The 16,680-nt window shown below is 41.1% G+C and overlaps 1 protein-coding gene across 3 annotated transcripts in view; it reads left to right on the top strand.

The window, feature by feature from the left end:
- Positions 1-16,680, top strand: part of SLC20A2 (solute carrier family 20 member 2) — a 97,598-nt gene that overhangs the window by 75,132 nt on the left and 5,786 nt on the right. For all 3 annotated transcript variants that reach the window (XM_019649248.1, XM_019649247.1, XM_019649246.1), the window contains exons 6-10: positions 1,577-1,693; positions 6,267-6,470; positions 7,531-8,122; positions 14,456-14,641; positions 15,739-15,823. In XM_019649248.1, the coding sequence (XP_019504793.1) occupies positions 1,577-1,693; positions 6,267-6,470; positions 7,531-8,122; positions 14,456-14,641; positions 15,739-15,823 (1,184 nt within the window). The remainder of the gene's footprint in view (positions 1-1,576; positions 1,694-6,266; positions 6,471-7,530; positions 8,123-14,455; positions 14,642-15,738; positions 15,824-16,680) is intronic.

Here is a 16,680-nt window from a genome sequence, read left to right as displayed (position 1 = left end):
TTCTAGAACTTTCTCTATATATTCACACATATGGTAGGAGTGTAAATGTGGGGTGTTATCTTTTTAAAACATAAATTGGGTCATGCTGCTCATACCATCATCCAACTACCAGCCTTCCTTTTTTTTTTCTTTCTCTTAAAGGTTTTTATTTTTTATTTATTTTTTATTTATTTTAAAAAAAGATTTTATTGGGGAATTGGGAGAGGGAAACAGTGCTGGGGAATCGGGGGAAGGGGAACAGACAAGTTGCTGTCCTTTTGTTCTTCAGTCTAGTTGTGGAAGATGTCGCTTCACTGGCCCATGTTGGTATTATCATTGCGCTCTTCCCGATGAGGCTGTCACTCTCTGGCCATTGGATGGCCGCTCACGGTGGCTCACTGCAGCTCACACTGGCTGCCAGCCACTCAGTAGCTCACGGTAGCCGAGCTCCAGGTCGAGCTGTTGTTCACCAACTTAGCTGTAGAGGGCGCAGCATCATTGGCCCTCATGTGGGATCCAAACTGGGGCCCTGCTGCTCAGAGCTGGCGTCCCAAGCCAACTCGTAACCAACGCGCCACTCGGCTGGCCCACCACCAGCCTTCCTTACTTAACTAGATCCTGGGCCTCTTTCTTTACCAGTACATATAGATCTACCTCATTTTTAAGACTGTAGACTATAATTATTTCACATTTCCATAATGATGCATGTATATTAGTTCTCTTACAAATTCCTACTATTACAAGTAATGCTACTGTGGGAATCCTTGTATGTATATCTTGTGTTCCTGTGCAAGTGTGCGTGTTTAAGTTGTACCCCTGTGAATGTGTGTTAAGTGTGCCTGTTGCCACCAGTGACAGAAGATGTACAAAGTTCAGAGTGATAAGTTCTGGAGACATTACAGCACTAGGAAAATATATTCCTAAACCGTGTGCACTCCTACTGTTTTTTTTTTTACGTAATTGCAACTTAGTGTGCATCACTGGATTTTTAACGAAAAGATTTGTCTATGTTGTAATTCCCTGACTTGACATTGCAAAGAGTTGAGTTTGAAGGTCAATGTCCTTTTTAAAAACTTTTGTTTCTAAACGGATTTTTAAAAAGTTTAGTGTATGTGGTCAGAGCGTCATGTCCATTTAAAGCAAGGCTGCTGATTACTGAGAAACCAGAAGAGGCAGCAGTCAGCGGCTCTGTGCAGCGTTCCAGACCTCAGCTTCTTTGCTTCCAGCCCATGGGAGTGGGTTAGCTATTAGGACACAAGATGGTGGACTCCTTCCTTAGCCACGTTTGTCCACTTGGGAATTTAGATATTGAAATAATATGTAAATGGCTTTATTGCCAACTTAATATACTGCTTGTGCCAAATTGGTAACATTTTAATAACTAGATTACTAACCTGTTTAACCACATATTCAGAAGGTGTAGTGCGTCTTAAACATACAGCTTTCTATCCCAAAAAGTATAGCGCATTTTTTTGGTTGAGAGTTTTATTAAATACAAATTCCAGGTGATTAGTTTTAGGTTTGGGGAATGTTGATATGAGGCTTGACCTCTCAGAAAGCATCCACTGACACCACTGCTGTCATTTTTATCGCTCAGTGCTTGGCCTGGTCCTCCCCATGTGGGCGATAGCACTCATCTCGTTTGGTGTGGCGCTGCTGTTCGCCTTTTTTGTGTGGCTCTTCGTGTGTCCATGGATGCGGAGGAAAATAGCAGGTGAGAGCTTTTTTATTCTTCTGATTTATAAAAACACTCCCAATTCCTGAGACTTCAGATATAATCCACAATTATCCTACCTAACAGAGGGAATGGAAGCATGGATAACTCTAGAACATACAGGCCCAGTCCTTGTCTCTTGGTTTCTGACCACTTTCTGGCTCAAACTTTTTATTGATAACTTATGACCCAGGGGAGCAGTAAGGTCCCAGTTGCCATGGATAACTGGAAGTTAACTGTGCAGGTAAGTGCTACTGAGCTGATGAAAAACATTAGTCTTCAGGGAAATACAGATTAACACCACAATAAAATATCACCTCATGTCTGCAAGAACCAGGAATGGCTAAAATGAAAAAGAGTAGCATTATCAAGTGTTGGTAAATAAGTGGGATAACTGGAATTCTCATACATTTATTTATGGTAAAATGTAAAATGATACAATCACTTTGAAAATTACTGTAGCAGTTTCCTATAAAGTTAAGCATACATTTAGCATATGACCCAGTAATTCCACTCCTAGGTATGCTCTTTTCAGTTTTAAGAGCAATGAAAATGTTTGTTCATGAAAAGACTTGTGCACACATCGTTAAGTCATAATAGCCAAAAACTGGAAACAACCCAAATGCTCATTAACAGGTGAATAGATAACCACATTGTGGTTTTCATGCAATAGAACAATACTTAGCAATACAAACAGTGAGCTACTGGTAGGCTCGGCAACATAACAAATTTCACAGACCTTATGTTGAACAAAATAAGCCAGATACAAAAGAGTACATACTGTATGATCCCAGTGAAAATTAATCTATAGCAATGGAAATGACTGGTTGCTGAGACCATCGGGGGTGGGTTGCAGGAGACTGACTGCAAAGGGACACGGGGGAACTTTTTGGGGATGTGGAAATGTACCCAGTCTTAACTGGGGGACAGGTTGTAGGGTGGCGTCATTTGTAGTCCCAGGTCATCCACCTACACATTTTAAATGTATGAATTTTATTGTATGTAAATTATACCTCAATAAAAACAACTTTTAAAGAAAGAAGAAGAATATGGTTTAGAAAGTTGCCAGAGCTCTTTTCCTGTCACTAGCAAAATAATTGAATTCTAGGCCTTGAGGCCACATATTTTTACAGGGCTCTCAAAAGAAAAGAAGTATTTACTTTTGGCCTCAGAATGTACCTTACAATCATTTCAATATGGATATATTCAAATTTGAAAACCCATATTTCAAAGAAGATCAAAACAAATGAGACATCTCATGCTCATGAATTGGAAGACTCAGTAAAGATGTCAATTCTTCCAAATTGATCTATAGGTTTCATACAAATTAAAAAAAAATACTAGCAGGATACTTTGTAGATTTAGACAAGGTGCTTTTAAAATTTATATAGAAAGACAAAAGAATTAGAATAGCCAAATTTCAGTTTTGAAAAAGAATAAAGTTGGAGAATTCATACTATTCGACTTTAAGACTTACAATAAAGCTATAAAACAGTGTGGTATTAGTGAACATACAGACATCTAAATTAATAGACTGGCATAGAGTCCAGAAATAGACCCGGACAAATATGGCATATTGATTTTCGACAAAGTAGAAAGGCAATTCAATGGAGAAAGAATACTCTTTACAACAAATGATATTGGAACAATTGAACAGCCATATGCCAAAAAAAAGAACCTTGACCTAAGCCTTACACCTTGTAAAAAAATTAACTCAAAATGCATCATAGACCTAAATAGAAAATAGAAATCAATAAGGCTTTTAGGGAAAAAAATAAGGAAAAACAGTTGAGCCCTTGGGTTAAGTTTTTAGATATGACACTAAAAACACAATTCATAAAGAAGTTGGTAAATTGCACTTAATCAAAACCAAAAACTATTGCTCCATGAGAAACACTATTAGGGGAATGAAAAGACAAGCTACAGACTGGGAGAAAATGTTTGCAAATTCACTATCTGACAAAGGACTTATATTCAGAATATATAAAGAAATCTCAGAAAACAGCCCACTTTAAAAAAAATGAGCAAAAAATCTGAACAGACACTTCACCAAAAAAATATATGGATGACAAATAAATCCATAAAAAGGTGATCAACATCACTAGCCATCAGGGAAATGCAAGTGAAAATCACAATGAGTTATTATACACACCTATTTGAACAGCTTTATAAAAAAAACAGACAATGCTAAGTGCTGAGAGGATGAGGCGCAGCTGGAAGTCGCATAGACTGCTGATGGGAGTGCAATATGGGACAGCCACTCAGGAAAACAGCTCGGCCATTTCTTGCAAGATTAAATACACTTGCCAACTCTTAGGTATTTACCCTAGAGAAATAAAATTTAAATTTACACAAAAATCTGGATATGAATACTTGTAGCAGTTTTATTTGTGATTACCCCACACTTGAAATAACTCAGATTACCCACAGAATGAAAAAACAAACTATGGTACAACCATATGTTGGATCCTACTCAGCAATAAAAAAGAATGAACTGTTGATACCTGTAACACCATCGATGAATCTCAAAGGCATTATGCCAAGTAAAAGAAGCCAGTCTCAAAAAATTGCATCTGTGGTTTCATTTATATGCCATTCTGAAAAAAGACAAAACTGCAGGGACACAGACCAGATCAGTGGGTATCAAGGGTGAGGGCCAGGCGGGCCTGACTACAAGGGGAGCTTTGCAGGGTGACGGTACCCTTCTCTATCCTGATTATGGTAGGGGTTAAAGGAATCTAGACATGTTAGAATCAGGATTGTACACACACAGGCAGAGTCAGTCCACTGCATGTAAATTTAAAAACTAATAATAAAACTCGTATTAATACATGCAACTTCAAACTAAATAGTGAAGCCACATCAATGATGGATTGATATCCAGCTGCTTCTTCCTCTTCTATGTAACTGCTCCCTGCTACCCTGTTTCCCCGAAAATAAGACCTGGCTGGGAAATAAGCCGTAGCATGATTTTAGGTGCCAAAATATGGTGCTTTGGCGTACTGAATATTTTAAGTTGAAGGAGTTTGTGGAAAAGGCACCCTTCTCCCTGGAACAGGTCATAAAACCCTCATGTGAGGAGTGCGTGCCCTCCATATCCTGGAGGAATCGTGCTACGGCTTAGTCTCCAGCTAGGTCTTATTTTCGGGGAAACATGGTATCTGTGGAGAACAATATCACCTACTCTATTCATACAAAGTACCAGCCTAAGATGAGCCCCCCCCCTTCAACATACTTTTTGTTTGATTTAACCCTTTGGGCGTGATAAAGTATACTTGAAATGCTTTGAGTTTTTTTAAAGGCTTTTCCTAATAGCTGAACCTTAATGTCAAATGGACCATAAAAATCTTTGCTCTTCAGCTTTAGGTTGTAATGTCACAACGGGAAACTGACATTGCCATTCTGCCTTCCTCGGAGATTTTTTTTGTCAATGCCATATATTTTGGTATTTCAATTTATATTTCCTGTTCTATTATTTTCAGTACAGACCAGTGGTTAAGGGCATGGACCATAGAGCTAAACGGCCTGAATTTTACCACCTGTGCGACCTTGGGCAAATGACTTGATCTCTCTGCCTCAGTTTGCTCATTAATAAAATGCAGAAAATAATACCTGTGTCTTGTGAAAGTGTTAATAATTTTAGTTGTACCTATTATAATCTTTACAAATATTATCTTCTCACATCTAGATTATAAGCAACTTGAGGTCAGAGATCTGTATGTACAGTTCTTGTTCCCTGTAGTACATAACTATGTAGAAATTTAGTTTTTAAAAAACCTTTCTCTATACGTGACTAGGTAGATACAGAGATGGAGAGATGCCAGAGGTGGAGATTATGTGTCGTGTATCCCGCAGAGGGACTGGGAAGAGCAGTCCCAGTTCACTTCTGCAGGTGATGGCCTAGAAATTTGCTGAGGAAAACTGGCAAGCAGCAAGATCAGTACATCAGCAGCATCACATATCAGATTTGATGAAAAAGATGGCTGTTGAGCTTTAAAACCACTTTTTTAAAAGTCCCTTGTTTCTTTTGAAAATAAAGGATTTTTAAAAGTAAGTAGGACCTCCTCTGTTCCTTCTGAGGAAAATGATTTACTGGTTTCCTAAAATTTGGTGACCTGAAGAAATTCGAGACCCATAATTTATTGAACAGAAGAAAACCAAATAGACTGTAACAATATCTATGAAGACAAAAGGGAGAAACATTTCAGTGGTTAGATTCTGAGGTTAGTTTAAGAAAATAGAAAGCCAAGCTAGATGCTTGTAGAATTACACAGTGTTAGCCCTGGAAGGGACCCTGGGGGTCAGGTCAGCCCTCTCTTCTTTGTTGGTTTTGGATGAGATTACTCAGGCCCCAAGTCCCCATCTTTTCCTCAATAGCTGAATTTTCTGGCTTGGGTTTCCCAGATAATTGATTGAACTCTCCACTTTATTTTTTCTATCTAGCTATAACATTTTTTGTTTCATGTCCAAAGTAAGTACCAAAGTGTAAAGAGAAATATTCATTTTGTATATTCATTTGTCAATAACAAGAATTCTCTTCCAAATTTTTCAGTTATGACTCTGTTTTCTTTAGGCAAATTACAAAAAGAAGCTGCTTTATCACAAGTCTCTGATGAAAGCCTCAGTAAAATTCAGGAAGTAGAGTCCCCAGTATTTAAAGAGCTGCCAGGTGCCAAAGCTAATGACGACAGCACCGTCCCTCTCACGGGCTCAGCTGGGGAGACGCCTGGGACCTCAGAGGGCACATCGGTGGGAAACCACCCCCGGGCCTCCTATGGTAAGACCCACTTGGAGGGCTGGGGTTTGCATGGTGGCAGAGAGCGGTTCCTTGGGGGTAACCAGCTGGGCCTGCGTGTGGGCAGTAAGGTTTTAATGCACAAAAGTATCCCCCAGTCTTATGTTTTGAGAAAGAAAATCCAGGGGCTAAAGAGGACTCAGGAGACCATTCGATCAACAGAGCAGGCTTACTCTTGTCCTCTGCTTTTCTTCCAAGAGCTATTTATAGTCCTAGCAGCAGCACCAAGGGCACCCACGGTGCCTCTGTGCAGCTCACTTAGCTGCGCGTGCATGTTGTCCATGTTGTGGAGTTACCTCGCTGCTGAAGATTGGCTTATCCAGCTTAATAAGGATGCCTTCATCGTGGGAGATGCAAAGAGAAAAATAGAATTGGAACCAAGGTGGTCATCCTACCATAGAATTGCAGAAACCTCAGAAAACCCCAAGACCGTCCTGGGAGTGTCCTTCTGTCCCATAATGTTTGTGGACAGTGATGGGCACGCACCAGCCTCTGCCAGGCCTGTCAGGGCAGCTTCCCGCCTCCTTGCAAGGTGGGGCTCTGGCACCCGCTTTCCATAGGTGTGGTCTCAGATTTGGCACGAAGAAAGCAAAATAATTTGATCTGACAGATACTGCCTCTGACAGTCCTGACTGGCCTTCTAAGGAGCACCCAGAATATCTGTCTCCTAGTGAGCTGGGTTTTGCCCCTTGTGTATGAAGTTTTTCTAAAATAAGTTCCTTATAAGGATTCTCCCCTTACTGGTTCCTAGAAACAGGAAAGAAGGCGGTAGTCATCTCTGGAGGACACTTTTTAGGAGAAATTAAATAACATCATTTTTAAAATACCATATTATTAATTTTACCCTCTTTTTTTATTTTAGCCATACTACATGTCCTTTGTAGTTAATTTAGAAAATAAGGCCTGTGGAAAAAAATTTAAATCACCCCTAATCCAACTTTCTAGAGGTTACCATGACAAACCCATGGAGAGTATATTTCCTTCCAGACATGATTTAAATTTGAACGGCTAGAAAATAAGGCCATTTTTTAACCCTTTGCAGGAAGGGCACTCTCCATGACTCATGGCTCTACCAAGTCGCCCCTCTCCAATGGCACATTTGGCTTTGATGGCCACATGAGGAGTGACGGCCACGTCTACCACACCGTACACAAGGACTCGGGGCTCTACAAAGACTTGCTGCACAGAATTCACACAGACAGGGGCCCCGAGGAGAAGCCTGCACAGGAAAATAACTACAGGTTCCTGCGAAGAAACAACAGCTACACCTGCTACACCGCGGCCATTTGTGGAATGCCAGTCCACACGACTTTTAAAACAGCTGACTCGTCATCTGCACCCGAGGACAGTGAAAAGCTGGTGGGTGACACTGTGTCCTATTCTAAAAAGAGACTTCGCTATGACAGCTACTCGAGCTACTGCAATGCGGTAGCGGAAGCTGAGATAGAGGCAGAGGAGGGAGGTGTGGAAATGAAGCTGGCATCTGAGCTGACCGACCCTGCCCAGCCTCGGGAAGACCCTGCAGAAGAAGAAAAAGAGGAGAAAGACACCGCCGAAGTCCACCTCCTATTCCATTTTCTGCAAGTCCTTACTGCCTGTTTTGGATCCTTTGCTCACGGTGGCAATGACGTAAGGTAAGTACATTCATTCATTCCAAAAGTATGTATTGAGGGTCTGCCGTGTGCCAGGCACTGTTCTGGGTGCTAGGATACAGCAGTGAACAACATGGACAAAAATCTCTGCCAGTAAAGGTGGGGGTGAGGTGCAGACAGTAAACAAACAATGGGCTAGACAGTGGTAAATGTCGAAAAGGAAAATGCAGTGGAAAGAGTGATAGGAGCATCTGGAGGACTGCGGCGTTGGTTAGGCTGCTCAGCTAAGGGCTCCTGAGTGAGGTCTGAAGGCGTGAAGAGAGCCAGCCCTGTGAGCATCTGTGGGGAGAGCATTCCCAGAGAGGGAACAACAGGTCCACAGGCCTGAGGCAGGAAGCGCGAGCAGGCCGCAGAGGGAAAGCGCAGACCGTAAGGCCAGCAGATCAGGGAGGCCTGAAATAGGTAGGAAATATGGAGAGAGTCTCTATTCTCTTCTTACTAGCTGGATAGCTAGTAAGTGATGTCACTTGATTTTCCCAAAGCCTCAGTGTCCCAATCTGTAAAATGGGGGTAAAACTAGTACCAACCTCATGGGATTTCCATGAGGATTAAATGATATGCTTTATATAAGGTGTTAGGACAGTGCTCCTCTCATAATCAGTATCTATACATTTTCACTATTACTATTATTATAATTATCATGCATGGCTAATGTTTCCGTCCAAATCAGGAAAACTTGCTATTGTTGCATATTTTATTGCCCAGTTATACAACTGTCCATTTTACAGCTAGGAGTTTCCATACAGTGTCCACCCACGTGCAGCTGCATCCCCGTTATTTATTTTTTTTTTTTAGCTGAGCCATCCTGCTACCTATTGGCAGCTTAGCGGCTGCTCAGCTTGGGCTGGACTCGAACTGCTGTTGCTCAGAGCTCAAACTCTTGAGCAAGCTCTTAACCAACTGAGCCACTCGGCCGGCCCTCATCCCCGTTATTTTTAAAAGAAGTCTTTCCGCCAGACAAGAGGCCTGGACACCTTTGGTCCTGCCCGGTGTTATATAGGTGCTGCCATGTTATTTTGTTTAAGGAACCATGTTCTGTCCTATCTTAAGTTTTTGACTGCCTTCCCTCCCCCAGACCTACCCCACTTCCTCTTCCTCCTTATCAAGAATTCTTTACTGAAGGCCTGGTACTTGCAAAGTGTTATTAATTGGGTCCCTGTCCTTTAGGAATTTAAATTCCAGCTAGGGAGATAAGAAGTACATATAAATGGAAAAGTCATGAACCATCCCAAAACTATTTCAAGGCCAAAGGATGAATAAGCTGTACAGGTGACCAGAGTTTAGAGCAATTGTTTATAGTTTTGAGGCTTTTGAGTAGGGATATGGTCTGATAAAAACAAGGTTCTAGAAATAATAATGTGACAGTGAAGAGGGGGCATCTGTTCATTCAACAAAAGGTCATTAAGTTTGTACCAGGCCCCAGTGCTGAACCATTTGTAACTTTTTCTAATCCTTCTCAAAACAGCCCTTTTAGGTCATAAGTGATACCTGTCATAGCTATGAAATGAGAAGCTCAGAAATGTGACATTTCTTGCCCAAGATAACACAGCTAGAGAGAAGCAGACCTGAGAGGCAGTTCTTTGTAACTCTCAACCCACACTCTGTCTACACAGAGTATAGACAGAGCTGTGAGGAGGAGACGAGCTACAGAAGCCGTTAAAAACCTGTATATGGTTCTGCATGTAAGGAGCTTGGAAGTTATCACTCCATCCTAAAAACAAGGGAAAAACTGAACTGACTGAAAAATCAACAACTCTTCTTGGATCAAGAAGAGCGGAGGACACAGGGCAAACCACTACTCCCAAGATTGGAGAGACACAGGGTGTCATAGAGGCTCATAAGAGGAAACTGCTGTGGGATCCCGTGCCCGGTAGGAAAACCTGAACTGTGATGATGAATTCTTAGAGGTTCATCGGAGACAAGTCTGAGAGTGGAAGACTCCAAGGGGACCCAGTGGTAGAAACAGTTTTTTAAAAGTAGTGTAACTGAGGGGCTGGCCGAGTGGCTCAGTTGGTTAAGAGTTAGCTTAAAAGCTTGAGCTCTGAGCAACAGGGCAGCCGGTTTGATTCCCACAGGGTCCAGTGATGCTGCGCCCGAGCTGAGCTGACAACAGGTGGCAGGATAGCTGAGCTGGTGTAACAACAAGACTGCCTATTCGATGGTAGGCTACGTCTGCCTGTAACTAAGACTGAACTCGGCACCTTGAGCTGAGCTGCTGCCGGATGGCTCAGCGGACAGAGCGTTTGCTCTTAACAACAAGACTACCAGTTTGACTCCTGCATGTGATGGTGGCTATGCCCACCCACAGCTAAGACTGAACTCGGCACCTTGAGCTGAGCTTGCCGCCTGGATGGCTCAGTAGATAGAACGCACACTCTTAACAACAAGGCTGCTGGCTCACCTCCCACATGGGATGGTGGCTACGCCCACCTGCAACTAAGATTATAACACAGCACCTTGAGCTTAGTGGCCACGAGCTGCCAACAGGCAGCCAGATGGCGACTGGCGCCCTCCACAACTAAGATTGAAGAACAATAACTTGGCTGGTCCCCATCCCAATTCCCCAACACTGTTCCCCTCCCCGAATTCCTCAATTAAAAAAAAATAAAGTAGTATAACTGATATGCTAAAAAGGGAGAGAAAATGGAATCATATAAAATGCTCAATTAAAAAATAAAAGGTAAAAAAAAGTGGGAGACAAAATAGAAACAAAGAACAAGGGCAACAAATAGAAGAGTAACAAATATGATAGATATTAATCCAACTATTTCAGTAATCACTTTGAATTTCAGTAGTTTAAATACACCAGTAATGGACAGAGATTGTCAGAATGGATCAGAAAAACAAGACCCAACTATATGTTGTCTGTAAGAAACCCACTTTAAATATGAAGACACATATAGGTTAAAAGTAAATACAAGGAGAAAAATATACCATGCTAACACTAATTAAAAAAAACCAGGAGTAGCTATATTAATTTCATACAGAGCAAACATAGACAGATCCAATCCAGCAGACAGAAAATTAGTAAGGACTAGTCGAACTCAACGGCACCATCAGTCAACTGGGTATCATTTACTTCTATAGACTTCTCCAACAACGGGAGACTTCATATTCTTCTCAAGCTCATATGGAACATTCAGCAAAATAGGCTACATTCTGGACCATAAAATATACCTAAACACACTTAAAAGAATAGATCTAATACAATGACTGCTCTCAGAACACAGTGAAATTAAACTAGAAATTAATAACAGAAAGGTGACCAGAAAATCCCAAAATAAATGGAGACTATACAACACACTTGCAAATAAAACATGAATCAAAGATGAAATATCAAGAGAAATTTTTAAATATTTTAAACTAAATGAAAATGAAAACACACATCAGTATTTGTGGGATGCAATGAAAATAGTGCATAGAGGGAATTGTATAGCATTGAATACAGATATGAGAAAAGAAGGGGAAAAAATCAATAATCTAAATATTCACCCTAGGAAACTAGAAAAAGAAGAGCAAATTAAATCCAAAATAAGCAGAAGAAAATAAACAATAAGAATTACAACAGAAATCAATGAAATTGAAATCAGGAAATCAATAGAGAAAATCAATGAAACCGAAAGATTTTTGTTTGAAAAGAGCAATAAAGTTGATAAGCTTCTAGCCAGGCTAAGTAGGAAAAAAGAGAAGACACAAATTACTAATACAAGAAATGAAAGAAGAGGCATTACTGTAATCCTATGGCCATTAAAAAGACAAAGCGTTACTATGAACAACTCTATGCCCACAAATTTGATAACCTAGATGAAATTGGACCATTTCCTTGAATGACACAATCTGCCAAAACGCACACAAAAAGAAATATACTATCTGAATAGGCCTATATCTGTTAAAGAAATTCAATCAATAATTAATAACCTTCCAAAGCAGAAAGCACCAGGTCCAGATAGGTTCACTGGTGAATTCTACCAACATTTAAGGAGAAATTATACCAATACTTTACAGTCTCGTTTAGAGGATAGAAGCAGAGGGAATACTCCCTAACTCATTCCAGAGGCCAGTATTACCAAAACCAGACAAAGACATTACAAGAAAATAGAACTACAGACCAATATCTCTGATGAACATAGATGTAAGAATCCATAACAAAATATTAGCAAATGGAATCTAGCAACGTATAAAAAATTATATACCGTGACCTAGTGAGATTTATCCCAGGTATGCAAGGCTGGTTCAACATTCAGAAATCAATTAATGTAATCCATCACATCAGTAGGCTAAAAAAGAAATCATCACATGACCATATCAATAGATGCAGAAAAAGCATTTAACCTATTTATGATTTAAAAAAAAAATTCTCAGGAAACTAGGAATAGAGGGGAACTTCCCCAACTTGATAAAGAATATCTACAGGAAGCCTGCAGCTAACCTCATATTTAATGGTGAGAAACTCAAAGCTTCCTCACTAAGATCAGGAGCAAGGCAAAGATGTCCCCTCTCACCACTCCTTTTCAACACCATCCTGAAGTTCTAGCTAATGCAACCAGACAAGAAAAGGAAATAAAAGGTATATTGTTTGGGAAGGAAGAAATAAAACAGTCTTTGTTTGCAGATGACATGATCATCTATGTAGAAAATCTGAAAGAATCAATAAAAAATGCCTGGAACTAATAAACACTTATAGCAAAATTTCAGGATATAAGGTTAATATACAAAAGTCAATTGCTTTCCTACATACCAGCAATAAACAGGTGGAAGCTAAAATTTGAGACATAATACTATTTACTTTAGCAGCCCTAAAAATGAAATACTTAGGTATAAATCTAACAAAATATGTAAAGATCTATATGTGGAAAACACAAAACTGATGAATGAAATCAAAGAACTAAATAAATGGAGAGACTTTCCATGTTCAAGGCTAGGAAGACTCAATGTTGTCTAGCTATCACTTCTTCCCATCTAGGGGATATTGATAAGAGGGAGTCTGTGCACGTGTCGGGGCAGGGATTTAATGGGAAATCTCTGCACCTTCCCCTCAGTTTTGCTGTCAACCTCAAATTGTTCTAATGGAACAAATCTTACTTTAAAATTTTTTGGGGAAAAAAAAGCTGTTGTGGCATCCCTCCAAAAAAGTCAGGGTGTGGCTGCTAAGGGCCTGAGTGATGATCGCAGGTTTAGGGGGTAGAACATGAGCACCTGAGTGAGTCCTAAGCGCATGTCCCAACCCTGCCGCCTGCCAGTGACATGACTTTGGCATCAGTTTCCTCATCAGTAAAGTGGGAGTGACAATACCTAGTTTGCATCATGGGTGTGAGAACTAATGATTAGCAATGTTTGTGATCCCACAGTGTGGGGCCTGACATGACCAATATTAAATATTAGTAATGGAAAGAAGAGAAAAAAGAAACTGTTTTTTGTATACACTTCTTGTCATTTTTTCAGTACTTCTAAAAAATTAATACATCACATGCCTGTTAAGATGGCTACTATTCAAAAGAACAGAAAATAAGTATTGGTGAGGATGTGGAGGAATTGGAATTCTTGTGCACTGTTAATGGAATGTAAAATGGCACAGTCACTATGGAAAACAGTCTGGAGAGTCCTCAAAAATTTAAAATTAGAACTACCTTATGATCCACTTCTGGTTATTTACCCAAAAGAGTTGAAAGCAGGATCTCGAAGAAATATTTGCACACCCATGTTCATTACAGCATTATTCACAATTGCCAAAAGGTGGAAGCAATTCAAATGTCCGTAGATGGATGAGTGGATAAAGAAAATGTACTATATGCATACAGTGGAACACTCAGCCTTAAAAAGGAAGGAAGCTCTGGCACGTGCTACAACATGGATGAATCTTGAGGACATTGTGCTACATGAAATAAGCCAATCTCAAAAGACAAATGCTATATAATTTCACTTAAATGAGGTACCTAAAGTAGTCAGATTCATAGAAACAGAAAGCCAAGTGGTAGTTACCGGAGGCTGGGGACGGGGGGCAAAGGGAATTACTGTTTAATGGCTAGAGTTTCAGATTTGCAGGATGAAAAACTTCTGGAGATCTGTTTCACAACAATGTGAACATATTTAACAATACTGTGCACTTAAAAATGACTAAGGTGGTAAATTTTCTGTTATTTTTTTTACCACCACAAAAAAATTAATAAACCATTTGTATCACCAATAGATTATATAAGCAAGCCACAAATACAGTAAGATCAGCTATTCTCAAGACTGAGAAATCACTGCATTGTATATGGCGCCATTTGTATGTACAATGTTTGTACAATTCATCTACTTTTTTTATTCTCCCAGTAATGCCATTGGTCCCCTGGTAGCTTTGTGGCTGATTTATGAACAAGGTGCAGTCCTGCAAGAAGCAGCTACCCCCATCTGGCTGCTGTTTTATGGAGGAGCTGGAATTTGTACAGGGCTCTGGGTTTGGGGGAGAAGAGTGATCCAGACCATGGGGAAAGACCTCACTCCCATCACACCGTCCAGGTAAGCCAGAGGGTGCAGGCTGGATTGACAGGGCTGGTCCTTGGAGGCCTGCGCAGAGTTGATATGTCTGACAGTCCTCTCATGCTGCTCTTATGCCCTGACCCCCTTAGCACAGCCACTCTGCGGCTGGAGGTCACAGTGAGGAGGGGGCAGAGGGCAAGAAAGCCCCACCTTCGCTGGCCACCCATCACCGCCCTCCCTCATGTACTCCTCAGAGGGAGGGAAAATGAGAGAGGTGGGAAGACAGAAGGAGAAGCTGCAACAGGGCAAGAGGGAACAGAAAAAGGAACCCAACCTGCAGCCCCCTTCCACGCCCAATGGTGGTCTTACCCAGTGTGAGCTCTGGAGAGCAATTTGGGAGGGACAGGATGCAAACTACAGCCATGGCCCAAGGCCTGCCTTTCCCGAAAATTCTCTGCCACACCAGCTCCATCTGCTGGATGGAAGCAGCTGTCACCTGCCACCCTCCTGAGGTTACTTTGCATTCGGGAGGGTGCCTCTGCCCTCCAAGGTGGGATCTGGTGACTCTCCCTCCTGGTTTTCTCTGCCGTCCTTCTATTGTATATCCGTCAGCTAGATTAGGTGTTAAATAACAAATTTACAGGAGAACTTTGGAAGAATACAACTGAAACTTGGAACTACCTAGTGTAAGAAATCTTTTCCCTCTTGAAATTAATTGTAATAATTCTTTTATAAGATTGATTTGAAGAAAAATTAGAATCTGAGAAAAAATTAACTTTTTTGTAATAAATATACATTTTAAAATGACAGTATGGTGTTTCCTACACCACTTTAGAAATGACTTAGTTACCATTTTTTACACAGCAGGAATTTCTGACCCAGTTACTACAGTGTGTGGTTTTTGAAAACATACCAGAAAAACAAGGCTATTTAGGGTTGTTAACAGTATAACGCAAAGCCTTAGTGTGAATTGTTGCCATTATACAGCAGTTTCTTGTTCTATTAATGTCATCTGGCCCAGTCAGCAGTCAACAGTCGATTCAAAGAATGTTCTAGTGAGACTTTGGCGCCCCTGGGGTGTCAGTGAGGCTGATACAAAGAGCGCCTGTGATGTGTCTCTTGTGCTCCCTCCACAGCGGCTTCACTATTGAACTGGCCTCAGCATTCACAGTGGTGATCGCTTCCAACATTGGACTTCCTGTCAGCACCACACACTGCAAGGTAGGCCCCTGCCAGCACCGTCCTTTCATCAGGCTGCTAGGATCAGCCCAGAGTCACCAAGTGAATCTGAGAAAAGCTGGTCGCGCTTTGTATATGGTTGTTTGTGGGGGAAAAAAATCATCTCAGGGTTTGCTGGGTCTGCTGGAACATTGCTGGATGGGGGCGTTTGCTTTTCTCAGACTGTCCCTCTCTACCTTTCCTGCTCAGCAGTGTGACACCTTCTGTCATACAGACGTCTTGTTCAATGCATGCCTGGCAAGAGCTTTACCTCCTTTGATGTGTGCTTCACTCTTTCCATTTGTCCTGTTTCTCTCTCATTGTTTCCACAGTGGATTTTGCATTGAAGTCATGTGTGCGCTAACCATATTCATAGGCTCAAATGGGGGCATGCCACTCAGTTCCAACCCATTGCAGGGGACTGGGAGTGACAGTGGAACTAGAGATAAGCAGGAATCATCTCAATGGAATTGTAAGACACAGTTGTTTCAGTTCTTTTTACTTATATGATAGTCAAAATGACTGTATTGCCTTAGAGTAAATTCCAAGTGAGGGGGAAATGCCTAATATTGCTCACTGCAAAGTGCTCTGAAACTCAGGGCTGGGCAAGAGGGAATTCCTTGTTGGAGTGGGGGAATGTTGGAGCTGTAAGGAACCTTAAAGATTAAAGAAGAGGCTACAGGCCCTGTGAGTTTCAGGGAGTTATCTGAGGTCACTCAGGGTGGAGCCAGAACTAGAACCCAGGTCTGATGACGCAGGTCTGCCCAGTGTCTGGAGAGAGTCCAGAACACCTTCAATAGATAAAAATATTCACTAACTTCAACAAAGCAAAAGGCAGCTCCAGACTTTTCCTAGATTTA

The sequence above is a fragment of the Hipposideros armiger genome, unplaced genomic scaffold, assembly GCF_001890085.2.
Source record: "Hipposideros armiger isolate ML-2016 unplaced genomic scaffold, ASM189008v1 scaffold_131, whole genome shotgun sequence".
Lineage (NCBI taxonomy): Eukaryota > Metazoa > Chordata > Mammalia > Chiroptera > Hipposideridae > Hipposideros > Hipposideros armiger.
The sequence above is the reverse complement of the archived record's forward strand: the minus strand, read 5'-3'. Positions and strand labels throughout refer to the sequence as shown.